The 22,908-nt window shown below is 44.7% G+C and overlaps 1 protein-coding gene and 1 long non-coding RNA gene across 2 annotated transcripts in view; one reads left to right on the plus strand and one right to left on the minus strand.

The window, feature by feature from the left end:
- TMEM45B (transmembrane protein 45B) overlaps window positions 1-22,530 on the plus strand; it is a 30,848-nt gene extending 8,318 nt beyond the window's left edge. Inside the window, exons 2-6 of the mRNA XM_082343122.1 lie at window positions 16,284-16,480; window positions 18,657-18,863; window positions 19,727-19,911; window positions 20,408-20,553; window positions 21,648-22,530. Of these exons, the coding sequence (XP_082199248.1) occupies window positions 16,300-16,480; window positions 18,657-18,863; window positions 19,727-19,911; window positions 20,408-20,553; window positions 21,648-21,759 (831 nt within the window). The 5' untranslated portion in view covers window positions 16,284-16,299 and the 3' untranslated portion in view covers window positions 21,760-22,530. The remainder of the gene's footprint in view (window positions 1-16,283; window positions 16,481-18,656; window positions 18,864-19,726; window positions 19,912-20,407; window positions 20,554-21,647) is intronic.
- LOC309606263 lies at window positions 7,810-18,293 on the minus strand. Its single transcript, XR_014231743.1, has 2 exons — window positions 17,521-18,293; window positions 7,810-15,088 (listed from the first exon to the last, which is right to left on the minus strand). It is a non-coding gene; the product is annotated as an uncharacterized lncRNA (long non-coding RNA).
- Window positions 22,531-22,908: the final 378 nt, after the last annotated feature.

Below are 22,908 nucleotides of genomic sequence, written 5' to 3' on the forward strand. Positions count from 1 at the left end.
TAACTTCTCCTGTTTCATTTTTAATTTTATTGATTTGAGTCCTCTCCCTCTTTTTCTTGATGAGTCTGGCTAATGGTTTATCAATTTTGTTTATCTTCTCAAAGAGCCAGCTTTTAGTTTTATTGATCTTTGCTATTGTTTTCTTTGTTTCTATTTCATTTATTTCTCTCTGATCTTTATGATTTCTTTCCTTCTGCTAACTTTGGGTTTTGTTTGTTCTTTCTCTAGTTCCTTTAGGTGTAAGTTTAGATTGTTTATTTGAGATTTTTCTTGTTTCTTGAGGTAGGCTTGTATAGCTATAAACTTCCCTCTTAGAACTGCTTTTTCTGCATCCCATAGGTTCTGGATCATCGTGTTTTCATTGTCATTTGTCTCTAGGTATTTTTTTATTTCCTCTTTGATTTCTTCAGTGATCTCTTGGTTATTTAGTAACATACTGTTTAGCCTCCATGTGTTTGTGTTTTTTGGTTTTTTCCCTGTAATTCATTTCTAATCTCATAATGTTGTGGTCAGAAAAGATGCTTGATATGATTTCAATTTTCTTAAATTTACTGAGGCTTGATTTGAGACTCAAGATGTGATCCTGGAGAATGTTCCATGTGCACTTGAGAAGAAAGTGTAATCTGCTGTTTTTGGATGGAATGTCCTATAAATATCAATTAAATCTATCTGGTCTATTGTGTCATTTAAAGCTTCTGTTTCCCTATTTATTTTCATTTTGGATGATCTGTCCATTGGTGTGAGGTGTCAAAGTCCCCCACTATTATTGTGTTACTGTCGATTTCCTCTTTTGTTAACTGTTAGCAGTTGCCTTATGTATTGAGGTGCTCCTATGTTGGGTGCATATATAATTGTTATATCTTCTTCTTGGATTGATCCTTTAATTATTATGTAGTGTCCTTCCTTGTCTCTTGCAACATTCTTTATTTTAAAGTCTATTTTATCTGATATGAGTATTGCTACTCCAACTTTCTTTTGATTTCCATTTGCATGGAATATCTTTTTCCATCCCCTCACTTTCAGTCTGTATGTGTCCCTAGGTCTGAAGTGGGTCTCTTGTAGACAGCATATATGTGGGTCTTGTTTTTGTATCCATTCAGCAAGCCTGTGTCTTTTGGTTGGAGCATTTAATCCATTCACGTTTAAGGTAATTATTGATATGTTGCTCCTATTACCATTTTCTTAATTGTTTTGGGTTTGTTTTTGTAGGTCCTTTTCTTCTCTTGTGCTTCCCACTTAGAGAAGTTCCTTTAGCATTTGTTGTAGAGCTGGTTTGGTGGTGCTGAATTCTCTTAGCTTTTGCTTGTCTGTAAAGCTTTTGATTTCTCCATCAAATCTGAATGAGGTCCTTGCTGGGTAGAGTAATCTTGGTTGTAGGTTCTTCCCTTTCATCACTTTAAGTATATCATGCCACTCCCTTCTGGCTTGCAGAGTTTCTGCTGAGAAATCAGCTGTTAACCTTATGGGAGTTCCCTTGTACGTTATTTCTCGTTTTTCCCTTGCTGTTTCAATAATTTTTCTTTGTCTTTAATTTTTGCCAATTTGATTATTATGTGTCTCGGTGTGTTTCTCCTTGGGTTTATCCTCTATGGGAGTCTCTGTGCTTCCTGGACTTGGGTGGCTATTTCCTTTCCCATGTTAGGGGAGTTTTCGACTATAATCGCTTCAAGTATTTTCTCGGGTCCTTCCTCTCTCTTTTCTCCTTCTGGTACCCCTATAATGCGAATGTTGTTGCATTTAATGTCGTCCCAGAGGTCTCTTAGGCTGTCTTCATTTCTTTTCATTCTTTTTTCTTTATTCTGTTCCACAGCATTGAATTCCACCATTGTGTCTTCCAGGTCACTTATCCGTTCTTCTGCCTCAGTTATTCTGCTATTGATTCCTTCTAGTATAGTTTTCATTTCAGTTATTGTATGTTCATCTCTGTTTGTTTGTTCTTTAATTCTTCTGGGTCTTTGTTAAACATTTCTTTCATCTTCTCGATCTTTGCCTCCTTTCTTTTTCTGAGGCCCTGGATCATCTTCACTATCATTATTCTGAATTCTTTTTCTGGAAGGTTGCCTATCTCCACTTCATTTAGTTGTTTTTCTGGGGTTTTATCTTGTTCCTTCCTCTGGTACATAGCCCTCTGCCTTTTCATCTTGTCTGTCTTTCTGTGAATGTGGTTTTTGTTCCATAGGCTGCAGGACTGTAGTTCTTCTTGCTTCTGCTGTTTGTCCTCTGGTGGATGAGGCTATCTAAGAGGCTTGTGCAAGTTTCCTAATGGGGACTTTTTCTTAAAGTGGGTAAGATTCAGGCCCCACAAGATCTGGTTGGTTTTTGAGACCTTGCGCACTTAAGATGTCATCTTTCTTCCTTCACACTTGACTGATGGTTTGATGAACTGAAAATAATTTCCCCTCAGAATTTTGAAGGCATTGCTCCATTTCCTTCCACCTTCTCATAGTGCTCTTGAGAAGCTAATGCCATTCTGATTTTTGATCCCTTATATTTTGTTTTAATCTCTGGAAGTTTGTAGGGTTTTTTTTTTTCCCTCATGTCCTGATATTTCACAATGTTGTAAGTTGATGTTGGGCTTTTTTTGTTTGGTTTGGTCATTGTTCTATGTACTTTAAAGACCTTTTCAATCTAAAAATCATATTCTTCAGTTCTTGTGTTATATAATTCCCTCTGTTGTTTCTGAAACTATATTAATTACTTAGATGTTGGATCTCTTGAATCTGTCTTGAATCTTGTCATTTAGTTCTAATAAATCTTCCAACCCTTCTATTAAATTTTTGCATTTCTACCATCATATGTTTAATTCCCAAGGGCTTTAATTTGGGGTAGAGAGGAACTTCCAATTTTTTTTTTTAATAGCATCCCATTCTTATTTCATGGATGCAGTATCTCCTCATACTTCTCTGAAAATATTAAATTAACTCTGTATCTTTTCTGCATTTTAAAAGTTTTCTTCAGCTGCCTACAATGTCTGTGTTTATTTTCAAAGTCCCCTTTTCTGTTGTTTTGGTTCTGTCTTTCATGTTGGAAGCAGTATTCAAATGTCCATGTTTAAGAATGTTGTACTAACACGCAGTCTGTGAGCGTGTCTCGTAGATGGGAGAGCCTCATTGCAGGGTGATTAGGCAGAGCAGGCTTTTTTTGATGGCTTATCATTATGTCTCTAGCAGCTTTCGAGTACAATCAGTTTCTCATTAGAAAGCTGTTTATTCTTGTTTGAGAGAAGGCCATTGATAACTTAGACTGATTTATTATGTAATTTGTTTAATAGTAGAGGTTCCTGTTTTGAGGTGGCTCCGTGGTAGTCTAGCATTCAAAACCAGAATTTGTTCTTGACTCCCCCCCCACCACTTTGAAGTACCTGGTGCTTTTGTGCCCCTCTGTGCATCACCTTCTATCAGCAGCACAGAGACCATCAGAAGCCTTCCAGAGACACAGCTCTTTTCTATTACACACACAGAAAAGTCTGAGATCATAGGGCAGTGAAAGTCCTGTGAACACATGTATGAGTAATTGTTTTGTAATAACCATTTGCAAAACATTCATTACCCACCTACAAGGAAATACTTATTAATCCAGGATAAATTAGGGCTTTTGGAGAAGTTCCACATCAGGATAGTGTTTGTCTTAGCAGGTCATTTGGGAGAAGATTTAATTATGATGGAAAAGTATATTAGACTAGTATTTTTCTTCAGGAGGTTATATTGGGAAAATATTTTCCTAATACCTCTGGAGGATGTCTTGGTGATAGATCTGGGGAGAGAGTTTCTGCCCTTGAAGGTCACTCTCCAAATCCGTATCATTTTCCCCTTGTGCAGCCTGACGTGTGACAATCAAAACTTGGGGCAGATTTGTCACTTTTTTTTTGCTGGGAAAGCTTTACAGCACCAGATAACAGAAATGGTACAGGAGTGATTCTTGGTTTAGCTTTCAAAGACCTCTTAACTGGAAGGTGAAAGCATTAGATACTGGATTTTCTACTGTTGGCTTTTCCTTCTCAGACACCTTCAAAGAAGCCTGCAAACTCCTTCAAGGCTGGGGCCCAGTCTTACCTCTGTTCCTCCACCCCCGGAACAATGCCTCGTACGTAACAGGCACTGAATACACATGGCTTGAATTAAATTGGCTCCGTTATCCATTTTATTTATTTTTTCCTTTGTCAATTTATTGGGGTTTTTTCCCATTATCCATTTTAAATTAACCCTTCCTACTTGTCCCCTTGCTGTCTCCTCTGTTCCTTTTGCATCTTTTTATGTCACTCCCTCTGGGAGGATGCTACCTCATTCTCAAATCTGATCTGTGAAACGGCTGTCAGAACCCAGACTGGGAAGATCTCAAACTCAGGACTCCAGGTAGAATTTCCGGGGGTGAAGACGCCCCTTATCACCTTACTAAAGACGTAATCGTTTCTTGGGTTTTCGGCAGACACCCCACCTCCATCCCATCTGTGGCCACAGTTCTGTTTGACTCTTTTCTCTCCTCGTGCTCCATGCCTTGCTGTCCTGTCCCTCACTTCCTTCCACTCTCCTTGATCTGGTCCCCACTTTGACCAAAACCTTCTCTTTGTTTGGTTCTAACATTGTTTTCCTGCCTTCCCTCCCCTTCCTTTATCTACCACCTGGCATATATTGTACAAAGCACGGTGATGTACTAATTTCTGAAGACCTACCCTGCCTGAGGCAGACACCTTTTCAAACCTCACTCAGCCCAGGATGAAAAATCTCTCTTCTGCCTGTTTTTGAGATCGTTTCTATGCTTTGGTCTCACTGGGGTTATTTTTATATGGAAGGCTCTAGAACAAGAACTAGGCTACAGCATAATACAGTGCCCTGTAGACTACTGTTTCTCAAACACTACCACTCACCATAGAACGTGTGCTCCCACGACACAGAGGCTTAGTAGGGAACAGCCTGGCATAAGCTGAAGCCTCTCTTAATGCCAAAAAAAAACCACATAGGCTACTTCAAAACACATCTCTTTCCAAAAATCTTTTGGTGAAACTGACACTCTAAAACGGTACGCCATATTGGACCTGTGAGTTCAGATATTCCTTTGGGAGGAGGGGCTTCCCCACACCAGCCAAAGAGGCACAGCACTTGTAAGATGCTCTTGTAAGGACTTATCTAGGCTGAAAAATTATATGGAAAAGCAATGGTACCAGCAACCTTCTTAATGCTTGGATTAGGAGATAGTTTCCCCACGATTCAGGATCAAAGCTAGGTTGCATCAGTTCAGTTCAGACCAGAACTATAATTGTATGTTGAGGCTTGTGCTAAGCCATGGGAAGCTGAAGATGAAGCAGATAAGGTCTCTGCTCTTGAGGAGCTATAGTCTAGTGAGTAAGACATGTAACTGTGCAATTTTAATATGACACGGTAAGTGATAAAAATCAAGATGTCTAAGGTAGTATGGTAGCACAGAGGTGGAGCACATAGCCCGACCTGGAGGTTCCAGAAGGCTTTCCAGAGGAGATAAGCCCACCTACTGAAAACTGAGTAAAGGTAAGCCAGGTGAAGAGGAAATGAGAACAACATACTAGGGGGCAGGGAATAGCACGGGTCAAGTGCATACTGTAAAGGTCGTGGTGGGAAGAAATGGGTGACGAAGCTGGATACACACACCAACAGCCAAGAGCTGGGGACACGCAATGCAAATCCATGAGGTGGTTAGTCAAAGAAATATTCTAAATTCCATCGTTTAGTCAGATTCACACTGTAAGTAGGTGATGGTGGCTGCAGAGTGGAAGGATTTATGGACGGCAGGACTACAGGGGGTGCAGTAGTCCAGGCAAAAGACCACGAGAGCCTAAATGAGATCACTGCTGTAGGAATCAAAGGAAAAGGGAGAACACCAGAAAATTTGGGGAAGCAAAATAAGCAGAATGTCTAGTCTCTTGGGGAACTGGGACACTGCAGGGCAGAGTGAAGGTCAAAGAGGAATCTAGGATGACCGCCCCCTCCCAGGATTCTGGCTTTGAGAGTGACTGGATGCTAAGCCATTACCTGAGTTTGGGATACAGAAGAGAAGCTGATCTGGTGGGGAAGGAAGATGGGGAATTCAGTTTGGGACATGTTGACTCTGAGGTGTCTAAGAAGCAGCTTTGTGTTTCCATGCATGTCTGTCCATTCAGCAGGTGGTTAGATATGTGAGTCTGAAATTTCAGCAGTCAGGGTCAGAGTCCCGGAGTCATCAGCGTGCACGTGGTAGGTGAACCGTGGGTGGGTGTGAGTTCTTGAGACAAGAAGACACATAAAATGGACCCGAGGCTGCTTGTGTTAAAGGAGAGGAAGGTTATGGCAGATGAACAGAGAGAGCCAGGAGAGATGCATTACAAAAGCCAAAGGGCATAGATAATCTCAAAGATAAGTGACTAGTTGACAGTGTCAACTACAGAGTTGCCTCGGGAACAGAAGAGAGGTCTATTAGATACTATTTTAGAGATTTCCATTGGATGAAACAATACAGAGGGCATTTGAATACAATTTCAGTGTGGTGGTGAAGAGGGAGGACCAAATGGAGTCAGCAATTGTCTTTCCAGGTTTTTTTCAAGAAACTTAACTGATGTTGACAATATTTGATTGCATTACACAAAACCACCCAAATTCCTTTCTATCCAAAGAAAATGTCATTCAAGTGGTAATTGAGTTCAATAATTAATGACTTCTCAAGTAATTTTTAATATTAAAGATTGTTTTAATTATCTATAAGTAATTATCAAAGTTATTTATTGGCTACTAACTGGGTGAGATGATGAGGAAAAGATCTACATGTTTTCTGTTTTTTAAATTTTTATTGGAGTATAGTTGATTCACAATGTTGTGTTAGTTTCAGGTGTACAGCAAAGTGAATCAGTTATACATATACATATATCCACTCTTTTTTAGTCTTTTCCCATATAGGTCATTACAGAGCATTGAGTAGAGTTCCCTGTGCTATACAGCAGGTCCTTATTAGTTATCTATTTTATATGCAGTAGTGTGGATATGTCAATCCCAATCTCCCAATTTATCCCTCTCCCCAAAGATCCACATATTTTGACAATATATATAAAGCGTAAAATTTTGCAAAATTATATGCTGTTTGGAGATAATGTACATAGTAAATGTATGCACTATATAGTAAAACAGAAAGAAGTGAATGCTAAACGCACAATTCATGATGATGGTTGCTTCTCAGGGGGAAGTAGGGAGAGATGGTCAAGGAGGGGTCAATGGGGGATTTCTCTGGCAGTCCAGTGGTTAAGACTCCGTGCTTCCAATGCAGGGGGCATGGGTTCAATCCCTGGTCGGGGAACTAAGATCCCACATGCCGCATGGCATGGCCCAAAAAAAAAAAAAAAAAAAAAAAAAGGAGGGGTGGAGGGGTCAAAGAACAGGAAGCCCCAAGGATGTTAGGAATGTTTTATTTCTTAAGCTGGCTCGTGGGACACAGCTGTTAAGTTATTCTTTGCACCTTTTATATACATTAGATGTATCATTCTTATGATTGAAATAGTAAATAGGAAGAGACACACTGTTGTTCTTTTTCCTTTTTCTGTTATTATTTTGTGTGAAAAAGTCTTGGGCCTGGTCATAGTCGAAGGGGAAAAGGCTATAAAGGGTGAGAGAAGTTCACATCGACAGAACGAGGCCCAGAGGGCACAGGTGAGGATGAAATCGGAAGCACAGATGGAGGATGGTCCATGAGAGGAGGGGTGAGTCTGAGGAGAAGAATGGGTGTGGGTATGTATGAATTTGTAGGTGAAGGAGAGGAAATTGAGGTGATGATGCCTTAGTCTCAATGATGTTGTCAACAAATATTCACAACCTAGAAGTTGAGAGTTATGTTTTATTCGGCGGGAATTTTTAGCACTTCAAGCCCACGAGGCAGCATCTCAAGTAACCCTGAGAGAATTGCTCCGAGGAGGTGAGGGGGGAGCCAGGATATATAGGAGTTTTGCAACAAAGGGCAGGTAGTCTGAACATCAAACAATTATTGTAAATTAAAGAAAACCAGATATCCCAAGTTAAGGAATTTAGCGCTTTTCTATGTATGGGAAGATGCAAGACTCTGGGCTCACTGACATCATTCCCTTGATGTGCACCTCAGCTATCTGGGGCCAGTATCCTGTGTTTTCTCATCCTGAGTCCCCTCAGGGCTCACCAGCTCACTGTCTGGTATCCTTGGCTTACTGACCTGGTAGGAAATATTCCATTTCTCAGTGTTAACAGAATGAGAGAAAAGGTTGACCTGGAGTTGGCTGAACTCAGGTTTGAGGGAAGCTATGCGTTTCCAAAGACTAGTCTACGGGAGACGGAAGGAAAAGCTTGCACATGGCAAGAAGGGCTGCTAGTGAAGCAGAAGGCCCAGCAGCCACCTTGTTCACTGAGGCAAGTACTGGACAAGTTCACTGAAAGGAGGGAAGGAAGGGAAATATATTAAACTTTTTTGCTTGTTGCTTGGAAAATAAGCCAACCTTTCAAGTCCAGAGATGCCCCTTTCACTCTAACGTATGCTGAAGCGGCAACTGGTAACTGCCTCTCTGTTGGTGACATCCGTAACCTGAGTTCCATTTTCCCTTGCCATGACTCAACCTGCTCTAATTTCTTTTCATTTTTCATTTCAGAAGAGGGATTTTAGAACTAGGAAGGGCCACGGAGATTACCTCTTCCAAACTATACCCATTTAACAAACAAGGACATTCTGATCCTGAGAGCTTACATATCTTGCTCAAGATCACAGAGTAAGTTCACAGCAAAACTTGGACTAGAAGCTAGGTCTTCTGACTCAGAGGCCAAAGTTCTTTATTAGAGCTTGAGAAATAATGGAACTTAGCCTAGATTTGTTCTTCAGTCCTTAATTCAAGATTCCAGTAAGATCGCCTAATTCTCATGAGTTTGAAAGAGGCAATCGAGAAACGCCCAGCTCCAATGCCAGCCCCCTCTGTGAAGCCTTCTCAGACTCTCTGGTGAAAGTTATTCACTTTCTACTCATGTCCCCAAGCACTGCTGTCAGTATATCTCATGACGTTCAATTTTTCACAAGTATATAGCTCCCTGCTGGATTTTAAACTCCCAGACGGGAGGGATCCCTTCTTATTCATTTGATTATTTACTCAGCATGCAGCATTGACTCTTGTATTTCATAGGTGCACTTGAGCAGGGGGAGGGAAGCAGAAATGAGAACATCTTTTGTTTAGGAACCCAACCGAGCTGGGAGGTCACTGAGCTCTTGTTCATGGTGATTTTTTCCATGTCATCATGAATTCATGCCAGAACAAGGTTCAGACTCATTCTGATCTTACTCCTTCTGACCATGCTGTTCGAGGACCCGCCCCACAGAGAAAATAAAAATGACACAGTAGCTGTTAAAATCTGAAGACGAGTGATGGACTTCAGAGTTGCTTAAGGCCTCTCAGGCTAGTGTAGAGCAGGGATACACGGTGCCTGAAGTTCAGGGCTAAGCCACGGTCACAGCTGCCTGTTGGAACTTCCAACACTGCACCTTGTGCTTCTTCCACATTTTATTACTAAGCAGCTCATAGAACAAGGAGGGGTATCAACCTTGTTATTTGCAGAGGAACAGAAAGCTGAGTCAGGCACGGTTGGTTGTATTCCAAAGTAAACACAGACCAGAAACCATCTGAGTGTTTCTGTTGGCAAGGACAGATTCAGAAAGTATAAAAACCATGTTCTGCCGTAAAAGAATATGCTATATTCTTCCCATAACCTATTCCCTACTGACCAAACACACTCCCTGTTCCCATTAAAAAAAAAAAAATACACTCAACCACCACCCTCTCCAAGGTGAGGTAAAGGTTCAACAGTGATTTCCCCACTTTAGGGTCAGCCACTCAAAGCAAAGGACAGCAGCTTTGGTTCAATCATTTACTTCTCCTAAGAGAGAAGCCCAGGTTTCTCCCCCATGTACTGCGGGAATGGGTATAAGAGCACCAGAGAAGAGAGGAAACTGACATTTATTACACACTTGTTCTAGTTAGCTGCTGGACATTTTCAGTTAATGCTCACGAGATCCCTGTGAGGTAGACATTAATGTCCCTTTTTAGAAGGACGGGTACTGAGATTCAGCGAGTTTATAGGACTCAGCCAAGGTCTTTGACTTTTTTAAGTAGACTGTCTTTTTCCACTCCCAATCGAAGACGATTTCGAGGCTTAATGCATTCCCCCCATGGAAGAGAAAGACACCTGGTCTTTTCGGTAAAGACGGTGGGGATGGCAGGGCAGAGACAGTGAGTAGCACCGCCCAGCCCCAGGGGTGACCAGCTGCAGCTGCCGCTCGGCCTTCGCATGTGCTGTCTGCTCTGCCTAGAACTCCACGAATACTACCTGTGTTTACCTGTTTTTCAAGGAAGCTTCAGTGACACTTCCCTCTGTAATCTTCCTCCTCTTTCCCTCAGGCTGAATTGGAGTCCTCCCTTTATTGTCCCAACACTCTATTAAAATAGTTAATATATGTGTCACAATCGCTAAATTACTCTTTTTTCACCACAGTTTGACATTATTATAGGCAAAGCCCTCCCCTGAAGATTGATGAAATCCATTTTCAAGAGTAAAAGGGGAGACAAGGCCACCAAGACAATTCAATGGGGGAAAGAAGAATCTTTTCAACAAATGGCTGGGATGACTAGATATGCGAAAGGATAAAGTTGGATTCGTACCTAAAAAGTTAATTAAAATGGATCAAAGACATAAACATAAGAGCAAAAATTAGAAAAATATTAGAAGAAAACATAGGAGTGAATCTTCATGATGGTGAGTTAAGCAGTGGTTTCCTAGATATGACACAGAAAGTACAAACAAGGAGAAAAAAAAAAAAAAGATAAACTGGATTTCATCAAAATTCAAAGTTTCTGTGCTTCAAAGGACACAATCAAGAAAGTAAAAAGACAACCCACAGAAAGGGAGAAAATATTTTCAAATCATGTATCTGATACAGGACTTGTATCTATAATATATAAAGAACTATGACAACCCAACAATAAAAAGACAAATAACCCAACTTCAGATGAGCAATGGATGTGAATAGGCATTTCTCCAAAGAAGATATACAAATGCCCAATAAGTGCATGAAAAGATGCTCCACCTCACTAATCATTAGGGAAGCAAAATTGAACAAAACAATGAGCTACCACTTCACACCCACTAGGATGGCTGAACTAAAAAAGATGGACATAATAAGTGTTGGTAAGGATGTAGAAAAACTGGAACCTTCATACATTGTCGGTGGGATTGTAAAGTGGTGCAGCCACTTTGGAAAACAGAGATGAACCTTGAAAACATGCTAAGTGAAAGAGGCCAGCACAAAAGACCACATACCGTATGATTCAATTTATATGAAATGTCCAGAATAGGCAAATCTATAAAGTAGATTAGTGGTTGCCTCGGGCTGTGGGGGACAGGATGGAGGACTGGGGGAAACGGAGTGACTGATGGGTGACAGGTCTCTTTTGGGGGTGATGAAAATGTTATAAAATTGACTGTGGTGATGGTTGCACAACTCAGTGAATATACTCAAAAATCACTGAATTTTACACTTTAGGTAAATTGTATGGTATGTGAATTATATCTCAATAAACCTGTTATTATAAAAAACAAAAAACAAAAGGATATGGACAGCCAAGAAAAAAACTGTTAGGGAAGTGGGCTTACACTCCGTAAAATTCTGAAGGGAGAAGAACACCCTGGCATAAATAACAAAGAAAGGCAGGCAGCCTGATTTCTATTTCCTTCCAGAAAAAAGGAAAATAGGAAGCTGACCTCGAATACAGCAGGGCCTCACAACCCCATCACTAGGAGCTCGGGGCTGCACATCTGTTGCTGTGGGGGACTGTCTTGTGCGCTGTAAGATGTCATGCCTAGCGGCTGGTCTCTGCCCACCAGATGCCAGTAACACCACCACCAGCCGCGCGGTAACCGTCAAAAACGTCTGCAGGGCTCCCCAGGTGGCGCAGTGGTTAAGAGTCCGCCTGCCAGCACAGGGGACACGGGTCCCAGCCCTGGCCCGGGAAGATCCCACATGCCGCGGAGCAGCTAAGCCCGTGCGCCACAACTACTGAGCCTGCGCTCTAGAGCCCGCGAGCCACAGCTACTGAAGCCCACGTGCCACAACTACTGAAGCCCACGGGCCACAACTACTGAAGCCCACGGGCCTAGAGCCTGTGCTCCACAACAAGAGAAGCCACCTCAATGAGAAGCCCGTGCACTGCAACGAAGAGTAGCCCCCGCTCGCCGCAGCTAGAGAAAGCCTGCACGCAGCAATGAAGACCCAACGCAGCCAAAAATAAATAGATAAATAAATAAATATATATATATATCTCTCTCTTCAGACAAACGGTCCCCCGCAGAGGACTGCTGGACTCGAGAAATGGACCTCTGGGTTTGCCCTGCAATGTGACAGACCCCTGCGTGCCTGAATTCAAATTAGGTTGTCTTTTTAGGCAGGGCAGTAAGGTGGGGCTGGAAGAACCATTTCAAGAGAGGAAATGCATCTATGTGATATCAGGTAGGAAAGGAGGTGACGAGTCAGGGCAGCTCAGAGAGAATTTACCACAATTGTCTTTGGTACCTTTTTGGTACAATTTCTGCCATTCTTATGGCACCACAACTTCTTCCCTGGATTTAATAAAGATTGTCAATATTTAAAAAAAAAAACAAAACTATGAAAGCCTGAGTGTCCCACCTGTTAACGTTAGCCTAGAATACAGCTGTATGATTCAGAACAGGCTAGGTTCTGCTGGATAATAACAGCCCCCAGAGCTCAGTGATGCTTTACCGTTTACTTCTCATGCCACGTGTTCATCGCGGCTGATTTGGGGCTCTGCTCCATGTCTCCTCACTCTGGGATCTAGGCTGACGGAGGAGCTACCATCATGAACACGGATAGTGATGAGGGAGAGGTGACGGTTCTGGGGGTCTTGAACTGGCAATTACACACGTCAGCCCAGAAGCAACACACGTCACTTACGCTCACAACTCACAAGACCCCACCCAACCGCAAGGGGGCCAGAAAGTGCAACCATACCATGTGCCTAGAAGACAGAGCCAGAAATGCTCAATGAACATGAAATACCCTCGAATTATCTTCCTTACTGCTTTCCCTGTTCATGCAAATCATACACCTGTACACATGTGTATACAGATATGCGGAACGTTCACTGCTGCACAAAACAGGGTCGCATTATAAGCACAAAACAGGGTCGCATTATAAGCAGTCTTTTCCATCTTTCATGTCTCCCCCAACAGTAACTCGTGCAAAACCTCCCAGAACAGCAGGTACAGTGCTAATTCATTCTTGTTAGTGGTTACGTAACATTCCATGGTGAAGATAACTTAAGTCACAGGTGTGACTGGAACTAAGCAGAGGTCCAGGCTGTGTAGTTGGTAGTCTATGTATCTGTATCCTGTCCTCACGAATTTGAGGAAATTGGCTTTAACTCTAAAATAGGGGGAAATGTTGGATTTATTAAAAAAGAAAAGGCACCACATCATTTTATTTTTAACTACAGGCAAATGGCACCGACCACGGTTTCTCCTCTCCTCTGCACCATCACCCCCTACTCCTAGAATTCTCCCTTCCTCCTCTTTCCTTGCTCCCCACTCTTCCCCACTCTCACCTCCTTTTTCTCTTTTTGACACCTTCTACCTTGTCTTCCATTTCAATTACTTTAAATGAAAAAAAGGGAATGCAGACTGGGGAAAATGGTTAAAAACTAGGAGTACAAGGAAAGCTGGTGAAACCTTACTCAGACGATGTTCCTTTTCCAGTGATCTCCCCAGACGTGAAATGAAAAGTTGCCTAAACCTCTAGCCTTCTTGGTTTCCAGCTTTAACTCAAAGCTACTACCCCTCAAAACATTTAATCCTCCCTTCATACTCCCATTCCATCTCATGTAATATTAAAAGAGAGTAAACATATTAAAAATAAGGGAATTTGTCTTTGTGGAAGCACTTTCTAATGTTTTCCTATCTGTGGCTTTTCTGTAGATCGACGTATTTTACAGTGCAATGGCCCCACCATTCTGTGTATTCAAGGGCACTCACCCCTTAAATGTTTGCTTTCTTATTTAATATTTTTAAATTATTTTTTAAGCTAGACTTCTCAGGGACTTAGTCTATCTGAATGGTATTATTCAAATTATTGGAAGTCTAAATTTTTATTGTTTGAAGTTACTGTCTTGTTTCTTTTTTAAAACTGGACCCATCCTCTCTCTCTAGACGTTCTATAATGTAGCTAATCTAATAACCTATTGTTAATGGAAGAAATCTACCTCCCCTGCTCCTCTTCCCCATCAAATCAACGTACTCAGACTTCCAGAAAGTTAAAAGGAGTTAACTTTCTGAGTCTTAACTCAGAAAGTTAAAAGTAGTTTCTTCAGACATGCTGCAGGCCCTACGATCCCCTGGCATGAATTTTAAACCAGGTAAAAGGGAAGGGTGAGGCTTGACAAATTGGTATGGACGCCACACAAGCAGACGAGGACTGTGCCTCCACTTAGGGTTCTGCCTCTCAGAAAAAATAGGGAAGGGCAGGGAGAATTTGTAAAGCTGGTTTTTCTGCACTTCTGACTAGGAAAACAAAGTAGTGTAACAGGCTTGACCTGGAAAGGGACCTGTGTTAAACATTAAATGAAAAGTGGAGCTTTTTTTCTTTTTTAATGTTTTTCAGTAGAGGATTAAAAAAGAATGAGAAGGCCTTCCGGTTACGGCAGCATAAAGAGATAGGCAATTCCTTTCTGCAAAACACCCCCCCCGCCCCCCGCAAAAATATAAGCACAGCACTAGACAAAATTATCAAAACCAACAATTGCAGGGAACTGGAAATTGACCAAAGGTAGACAACAAATTGAGCCGTGGTGATTGTTAAATTACTTGTTAAATAAGGGTCCTGGAATGTTGGATGTCGCATCGTGAGCCTCAGTCCGACAAAAGCCCACAAGAGAACCGAAATAGAGAAGTTGACTACTCACAGTCTTGGAGGAGTACAGGGTGGGAGGTCAAGGCAGGGTGCAGGCAGAAGGAGGCCAGACTGGGACATACGCCTTTATTAAGGTCCACAGACGGAGTGCTTCAGGGTTCCCAGGGAAGCTAGACTGGTCAATTCAAACCAAAAAGATCAGGGTTCTGGTAAGTTTTGCAGGGGGCTCATCCAAGGGGTACACCAGGGGGAAGTCCCCGGGACGTGGAAGAGACTGTTTATCACTATGGCTCTGCAGCTGTTTCAAGGGCATGCTCACAGGAAGGGCCCGTGTCAGTTCAAGTCCCCTGCAGGCCACGGGCCACACAAAAGGATGCTGAGGCGGCAATATTATGGAGCAGTTCAGCTCAACAGTGGAAGGCTGTGGGTTCTGTGGCCACACCCTAATAAGAGTCCCCCTCACTCAGTGACTTTTAAATATGCTGGTACTGGCCATGAAAACAAGTTGCTCCGCTGCCAGGACACAGACACAGGCTCAGGGCAGTGACGGGGGTCAGAAACGCCTGGCTTCACGAGCTAAGCATGGAAATGAACACTCTGGAATGAGCAGGGGAAACGCACAGCTGGGGTGAGTGGCCGACCAACCAGGAATTTAACAGGGAAAAGCCTAGAAATGAGTCATGGATGGGCTGATACAAGCTCTCCACACATCTCTGGCTGAATAGCCTGTCATTTTACCAAATCTGAATGACTGTATTCATTTATACTTAGAGGGCTGCATAAAAACCCTCAATTTTTCAAATTAGGTGAAAAATAGTTTTCCATTTGCATTATCTTTACAGTGAGATTTATTATCAATTTGTGTTATTTTGTGAATTATGTGGTTTGTGTCTTCTGCCCATTCTTCTACAGTCTTTTTCTTATTAACTTGTAAAGGCTCTGTAGTGGAATATCCATTTATCACAGCTATTGCAAACGTTTTCCCAAATGGTTTGCCTTTTGATGTGTTTTATATGTAAATTGCTTATGCAGATGACTTTCTCTTTTCTAGTTCCCTCCTTTACACCTCTATGTTTACAAACGCTTTTCTACTCTAAGATCAGGAAGTATTTACCCATCCTCCTTCTCCTCCCTTCTATTTTACCCACGTTTTTAAAGCCTCAGGGCCAGTGGTATTCTCCTGGGCTTGTAACTCACTGAGCGGACAAGACTTCAATGATATAACACAAGCTTATTCTATGAGAATAACGGGCTCCTTCTCAATATGGCTTACAGCTCGGAATCCTTGGTCATGGATTGTGTTTCCTGCCAAGTTATCCATTTATGTCTTCCCCATTCAGCCACCTAACAGCTGTCCCTTTATCGTTTAGGTATCCTGGGACCCTGATGGCAAATTTCAAGGGCCACGCTCTCCCAGGGAGCTTCTTCCTGATAGTTGGACTGTGGTGGTCAGTGAAGTACCCACTGAAGTACTTTCACCAAAAGGGGAAGAGCAGCCGACTGACGCACCACTATCAGCGTCTTGAGATCACTGAGGCCGCCATCAGAACTTTATTTTCAGTCGTCGGTAAGGAGGGGGGTCATTTGGCCCAGGGATCTCCTTGTCATACCCAGAACCCGTAACCCACTTCCTGGACCCTGTGAAAAATGGATGTCTCCACTGGCAGGGATAACATAACAAGAATTTTCGGCGCTAAATATTTTACCATTGCATCTATTGTGTACCGAGCTTGGTAACGTTGACAGTTTAATAGCACCTTATATCATAGTTCTAAGTTTCACACTATGAAAAACTACCACATAGACTACAGCATTCTTTGCCCCAGAAGGATACAGGTATAATTTGTAGGAACACAGGCATAAGTTGTAGAAATAGAAGACATACTTTATGAAAAAGACAAAACAGAAAAAGAGAAAAAAAAGAACAAATTAGAGTTAAGCTCAGGTACGTGAGTTATGAGAAAGTACTAAACGGAGCTTAGTTTTAGAAGAGTCATCTTTTTTCCCCCCAAGCTGTCTCCCTCCACTAGAAGCTCAGGAGTGGTTAACACCCAGCTCGTACCCTCCATCCCCAAATCTCAAGCGCTTAGAGATGGGGATTCATGCTGGAAGGCTAGTCAGAGAGGCAGTGGAAGAGAGTGAGAAAAGCCAACAGACAGCTGTCTGAGGGGGACTTTCCTTCACTGCGCCCCATTCCAACAAACCCACCCACTCCCATGGCCACCTGACAGCCATGCAGCCCACTGGCGGCCCTCGCGGAACAAGCGGTGTCAAGCGCAGACAGAATTCCTTGTCAGGACCAGCCCGTCACGCGAGTGAGGAGGGAGCTCACCCTGCAGCTACGTCCTGCCTCCTGTCCCCTTTGGCCTAGTTTCTCCAAGAACGGAAGCAAGGGCAGTAGCTCCCCGTGGAGTGAGCAAAGGTCACAGTCTAGCTGCATGCCCCCTTCACCGGTCACCCAAGCATCGGAAAGGCTTTGTCATCTCTCTGAAGCTGAGAAGCGATAGGGCCCATGTGGCTTAAACGGTAAAGGACAGCATCAACTTGGCCTTAGAAAAGCTAGAAAAATGATATTTGGCCTCCTTCCTATGTGAAAATAATACTCACTCAACAACGGTCTCTTGGGCCTCTGCCACGTGCCAGGAGCTCGCTGTCTGGGTGCCGGGGGTGCAGGAGGGGGAACAGACACAGTCCCTGCTCTCGGAGGTCTTCTCTCCTGTCACTGGGAGGTCCTTTTCCTGGGTTGCTTCCACCAGCACCTTCATCCTTTATACATGATTCAGAAAGGGCTGGGGACTTCCCTGATGGTCCAGTGGTTAAGGCTCCGTGCTCCCAATGCACGGGGTCCGGGTCTGACCCCTGGTAGGGGAACTAGATCCCACATGCTGCAACCAAGAGCCCGCACATGGCAACAAAGACCCCACGTGCCGCAACGAAGACCCAGGGCAGCCAAATAAGTAAATAAATATTAAAAAAAAAAAACGTGGGGGGGGATCTGGGTTGAGAAAGAAATGTTTGGGAAACAGGGTCCAGAACGTTGTCACGGAGGACTTATTCTAGGCTCCGAGAACATTCTGGGTACCAGGCAAAAGGCCAATCTTTTGCTTCCGAGAAGTGAGAGCTGCCCTGTGGCACTGCTTCACCTGTGTGCCGGCCCCGTCTCCTGAGCTACAGGGTGGCCAGGATCACCAAGGTGTGGCCTTGGCCTTGTTCTCCCAGCATCTGGGACAGAGGCCAAGCGCCATGGGAGGGACCCTCAGCTCCGAGCTCGCCCCGGGTGCAGGAAAAGCCCACACCCGGGAGTCGCTGGGCTTGCCACGGCTATGTTCACCAGCAGTGTGTCTCGCTGGGATTGTATCATTTTCCACCGAATTGTTCCTTTCCAGGTTTATTTCACAGCTCGCTCGGCAGAGGGGACCCACAGAGAACACATCAGCCACACTCTCGCTTAAGAGACAATGCCTTGCTGTCATCTCAACTGCTCGACAAATGTCCTGGGGGCCTGTGTGGCTGTGTTCCTATTGCCGTTTCTCCCCCCTCCCCCAAAGGAACGGCAACAAAGGCAACATGTCTGCACAGGTTCCTCAGCAAATACGTATTTTATCCTGAAACAGCTGCATCTGAGGCAGCAGCGTAGGTCCACAGAGCTGTGGGCCGCCTTCGCCATGACTGGGGGTCACTCCGCCGTCTATTTGTCTCGGAGCTGTTCTTCCCTCCCTAACCTCCACTCCGCCTCCCTGCAGGCATGCTGGCAGAGCAGTTTGTTCCCGACGGGCCCCACCTCCACCTGTCCCACGAGGACCACTGGGTAAAGCTCAGTAACTGGCAGCACAGCACCATGTACCTGTTCTTTGGGGTCTCGGGAGTCGTGGACGTGCTGACCTCCCTCCTCACCCACATCCCCCTGGGGCTGGACAGACTGGTCATGGCTGTGGCAGCTGCCAACGAAGGTGACTGGGAGGTGTGGACGGAGCCTTAGAGGGACTGGAGCGCAGCAGATCAGAAACACTGCAAATTTAATCATCTTCCCCAGAAAACCCCAGTCTCTGAGCTTCAAAATCCTACACAGGACTTGATCCTGTGCTCTGGATGGTACAGGTGGCACAGGAAAAGCACGAGGCTTTTAGCCAGAGCTCTGGCTGACACAGCACCAACTCCCCCTGCCCGCCCAGCGCCCACCCCCGCCCCACCCTCCGCACGAAGACTGGTGGGGTGCCAGCACGCAAGGGGGTGACCCTCTGGTTAGGGGAGAGGTTCTCCGTGCTCCACCCCAACCTTGCTCTGTCACTGTCCGGACTCCCACCCAGTGGCTAGGACACATCTCCCCACGCAACTCACGCTAACTGGATGAGAGAAAGCATGTTGTAATCCAACCCCCTCATTGACTTCTCAACCTCAGAAGAACTGAAAAAAGGTTGAATGAGGGTAAAACTGAATGTCAAGTACACACACACAGCTGGTCACAAATCAACACCATCTCACCTTCCCATCCTGGACTGAACTCTACCACTGATTCGGTAAAGAGATGTTAAGATTCATCCTCTGCTGCTTATATCTGCTTACACACACACACACACACACACACACACACACACACACACACACACACACTATAACCTGCATTGGCTTGTTGCCCTAGATTGTCACATAAACTGATTTCCTAAGTGCCAGAAAATCTAGCTTTGAGGCAGACATTTCCTAATCAGGCTGAAGTTGGGAACAGATCCCCTGGGGTGGGGGACGGGGGTGTGGGGGTGCGGGGGGTGTGGGGGTGCGGGGGGGCGGGCCCGACAGCATCTCCTGCCCCACACAGGCTTCCTCTTGTACCACCACGTCCACCACCGGCCACCGCTGGACCAGCACATCCACTCCCTCCTGCTGTGCGCCGTGTTCGCAGGGGCTGTCAGCCTCACCTTGGAAGTGATCCTCCGGGACAACATCGTGCTGGAACTCTTCCGTACCAGCCTCGTTATTCTTCAGGGCACCTGGTTCTGGCAGGTAATTACTCAAAACCATGCTCCTCACCTGGTGCAAGGACGAAGCAGGCCCGCTGAGTGCGTCCAGGAGATGCAGCACTGACACACCGCTCGAAGGGGGTCAGAAGCCACTTCTGTGCCCATGCCCACCCCTGACCTACGTGACTTTAGCCATCCATATCCTGCTGACGCATGAACAAGCGTCATCAACAGAGCACAGGTAGCGAGCAGGCTGAGGGTTTCCCTGCCTGCCCCTCCCAGCAGAGCTACTGACACCACTTACAGCCTCTACTTGCTAAAAACTGTTCCTCTGAAATGTGGGCCCTGAAATTTTAAGTAAGGCTACACTAAAACCAGAGCTAACAGAGCAATTTCCTGTGCAGAGGCCGTTCGATGCCAACAGAGGCATGGGGGATGAGTTGTCTGGGCAACTACAGACACTCTGGCAGCCACAGGAGGCTCGGGGGCTTCTCAGGCCCACCTCATGACAAGGCTGGCTTCTCTGTATAATCCACCAGATCGGGTTTGTGCTGTTCCCGCTTTTTGGAGCACCCGAATGGGACCAGGAAGATGACGCCAACATCATGTTCATCACCATGTGCTTCTGCTGGCACTACCTGGCCGCCCTCTGCATTGTGGCCGTCAGCTACTCGCTGGTTTACGGGTACGTCCAAGAGAAGATGACTTCTGCCAAGTTTGTCCTAACCCGCCCCGTCCCCGAAATGTGTTACACTGCATCCTCTCTACCTCCACGCCCCACCCTTCATAACTAAGCAGTGCTAGCGTCTACCACTTAATGAGGGCCAACTATATGCCAAGCTCTGTGCAAGGCACCCTATGCCTGCACGTGAGGGTGATGAAGTCTGAGAAGTTAAAGGACCTGTCTGTCTGGTCACGGCGACCTGACAAGACCCAGGTTTCAAATGCACTTCTGACGGATTTTAAGTCTGCAGTTTGATAGGAAAAACTCTGCATCAGGCATCAGTACTGAACCGCAGTCCCTGCTGTGTCCCTGGTTCATTCAGAGCCCAACACCTTATTCCTGGATTTGCCCTACTTCCCAGGGACATGTGACGGTCAGGTAAGACACCACAGCAGCAAGCGCTCACGACAGCGCTCGCCCTCCCGAGGTTACGAGAGTAGCTAGTAATTCCTAAGCACTGACTGTGTCCCAGCACTGTGGTCAGCGCTTAAAGTGTGTAAACTACCCCTCTTAATGCTCACTTTATAAAGGATGCATGCGATGTTTATAGACGGGGAAACCAAGGCTTCAAAAGACTGAGTAACTGGATCAAGGTCACCCAAGGGGTAAACGGCAGAGCCCGGCTCTTCAACCACTGCACACCCGGCCCTGCTAGTTCTGTGTCATCAGAGCCGCCCCTGCTCTTTCCTAGTTCCCGATTTCCCTACCCAAAGCAGGGATACTTCACCCAGAGAGAGTTCCACACAGACCAAACAGAAGGGAAAGCAGGCCATGGTTTCCTTGAGTTCTACTGCCCAGCCAGTGAAACAACAAATTGTGGGGCGGGGGAACTAAGTTGAGTCTCAGTTACATCACTGACCTTTAAGTGACCGTGAGTCCTTTCACCACCAAAGAGCGTTGTCTAAGAAATCGGAGATGCAGACGAGTCAGCACAGTATTTGATAGAGACATAAAAAACATGCTCTAAGGGCCGGCGGACGCCTTCGCATCCTCGGGTGAGGGAATAAGGCAACTTAGGGCTCACTCCATCTGCAATTATTGTCTCCCCGTTACAGCTTCCTGACACGGGTAAAGAGGCCTGGAGACAGAGAGATCATTGGGATTCAGAAGCTGAAGTCAGATCACACCTACCAGAAGGCCCTCCTGAGCGGCTCTGATGAGGACTAGGGGCGGCCATCGGTCACCAACGGAGGATGGAGTGTCCTCTGGGTGCACAGCTGGTGGTCAATGGTGTAGCTCACTTCCTCCACTGAAACCCTCATTGTGATCCACTCTCAAGGGTCTGTATATTTGCACCTGCTCATTTAACCAACTAAAGTCTGTGCTGGTGTGGTACACTTCGTAGAGAAAAACAAAGCAAGTCTTTGTGTCTCAGTGTGAAGAGAACTCAGACTCTGAAAGTTTCAGAACAGGAAGTGACCTCGTGGGTGAATTCAGGATATGAATCCAGCAGAATTTACTGCTTTTGATAATTTAGCCCTTTTTCCCTCAAGAAGGCAGGTACTTTCTTATCCGAAAGTGAATGACAGAGCCCTTATTTTAGAGATATAATTCTAATCCGTATTGTTTAAAGTAAAATAATTCACGAGCTTTAGTATTTTAAACATTACTTACCAAGCATCTCCTAACTAATCATAATGTTCCGGAGTACTGCAATACCACTCACTGTTGATGAGTGACAAAGCTGGGCCAAAGGTGATTTTTTTGGTTAAATCAGGAAGCCAGTGAGTGGTCCAGCTGAGAGCTGGAACCCAGATATTCTGACTTCTCAAAAGTACCCTAGTAAGAGGGTGCTGACAGGAAACCTCTATAATGAGGTACAGAGAAAAATGTCAGGTTATGGAAGGCCTTGAATTTCAACATAGCTGAAAGCAAAAGATAAGAATCCTGCAAAGGATGTGAATCTTGAACTAGTGACATAAAATCTTGATACTCGAATCTTGGTTCTGGACCTGTTCTTTTTTTCTTTACGTTTCCTTCAACAAATATTTATTAACCATCTACTTTGCACCAGCACTGAAATGGCTGTAAGGATTAACGAAATATGTGTCCAGCAAAGAATTCACAGTCTAAAGGGAGAGATATAAGCGGTTATGTGCAGGGTGACTGATGCCCTAAGGGGTAAGTACAGATACCATGGGAAACGAAGGAGGGGAGGGGAAGGTGTGTGTTTGGGGGGTGCCCTACAGAAAAGCACATTCCAGGCACAGAGAATCCAGGCACAAAGACAGTGAGAACACGAAAGAACGCGGACAGTTAATCAAGCTCTGTAAACTGATACAAGTGGGTTAGGACAAATCTGAAAGGTCGTAGGGA

This window comes from Balaenoptera borealis, assembly GCF_965194805.1.
Source record: "Balaenoptera borealis genome assembly, chromosome: 11".
NCBI classification, from domain to species: Eukaryota; Metazoa; Chordata; class Mammalia; order Artiodactyla; family Balaenopteridae; genus Balaenoptera; species Balaenoptera borealis.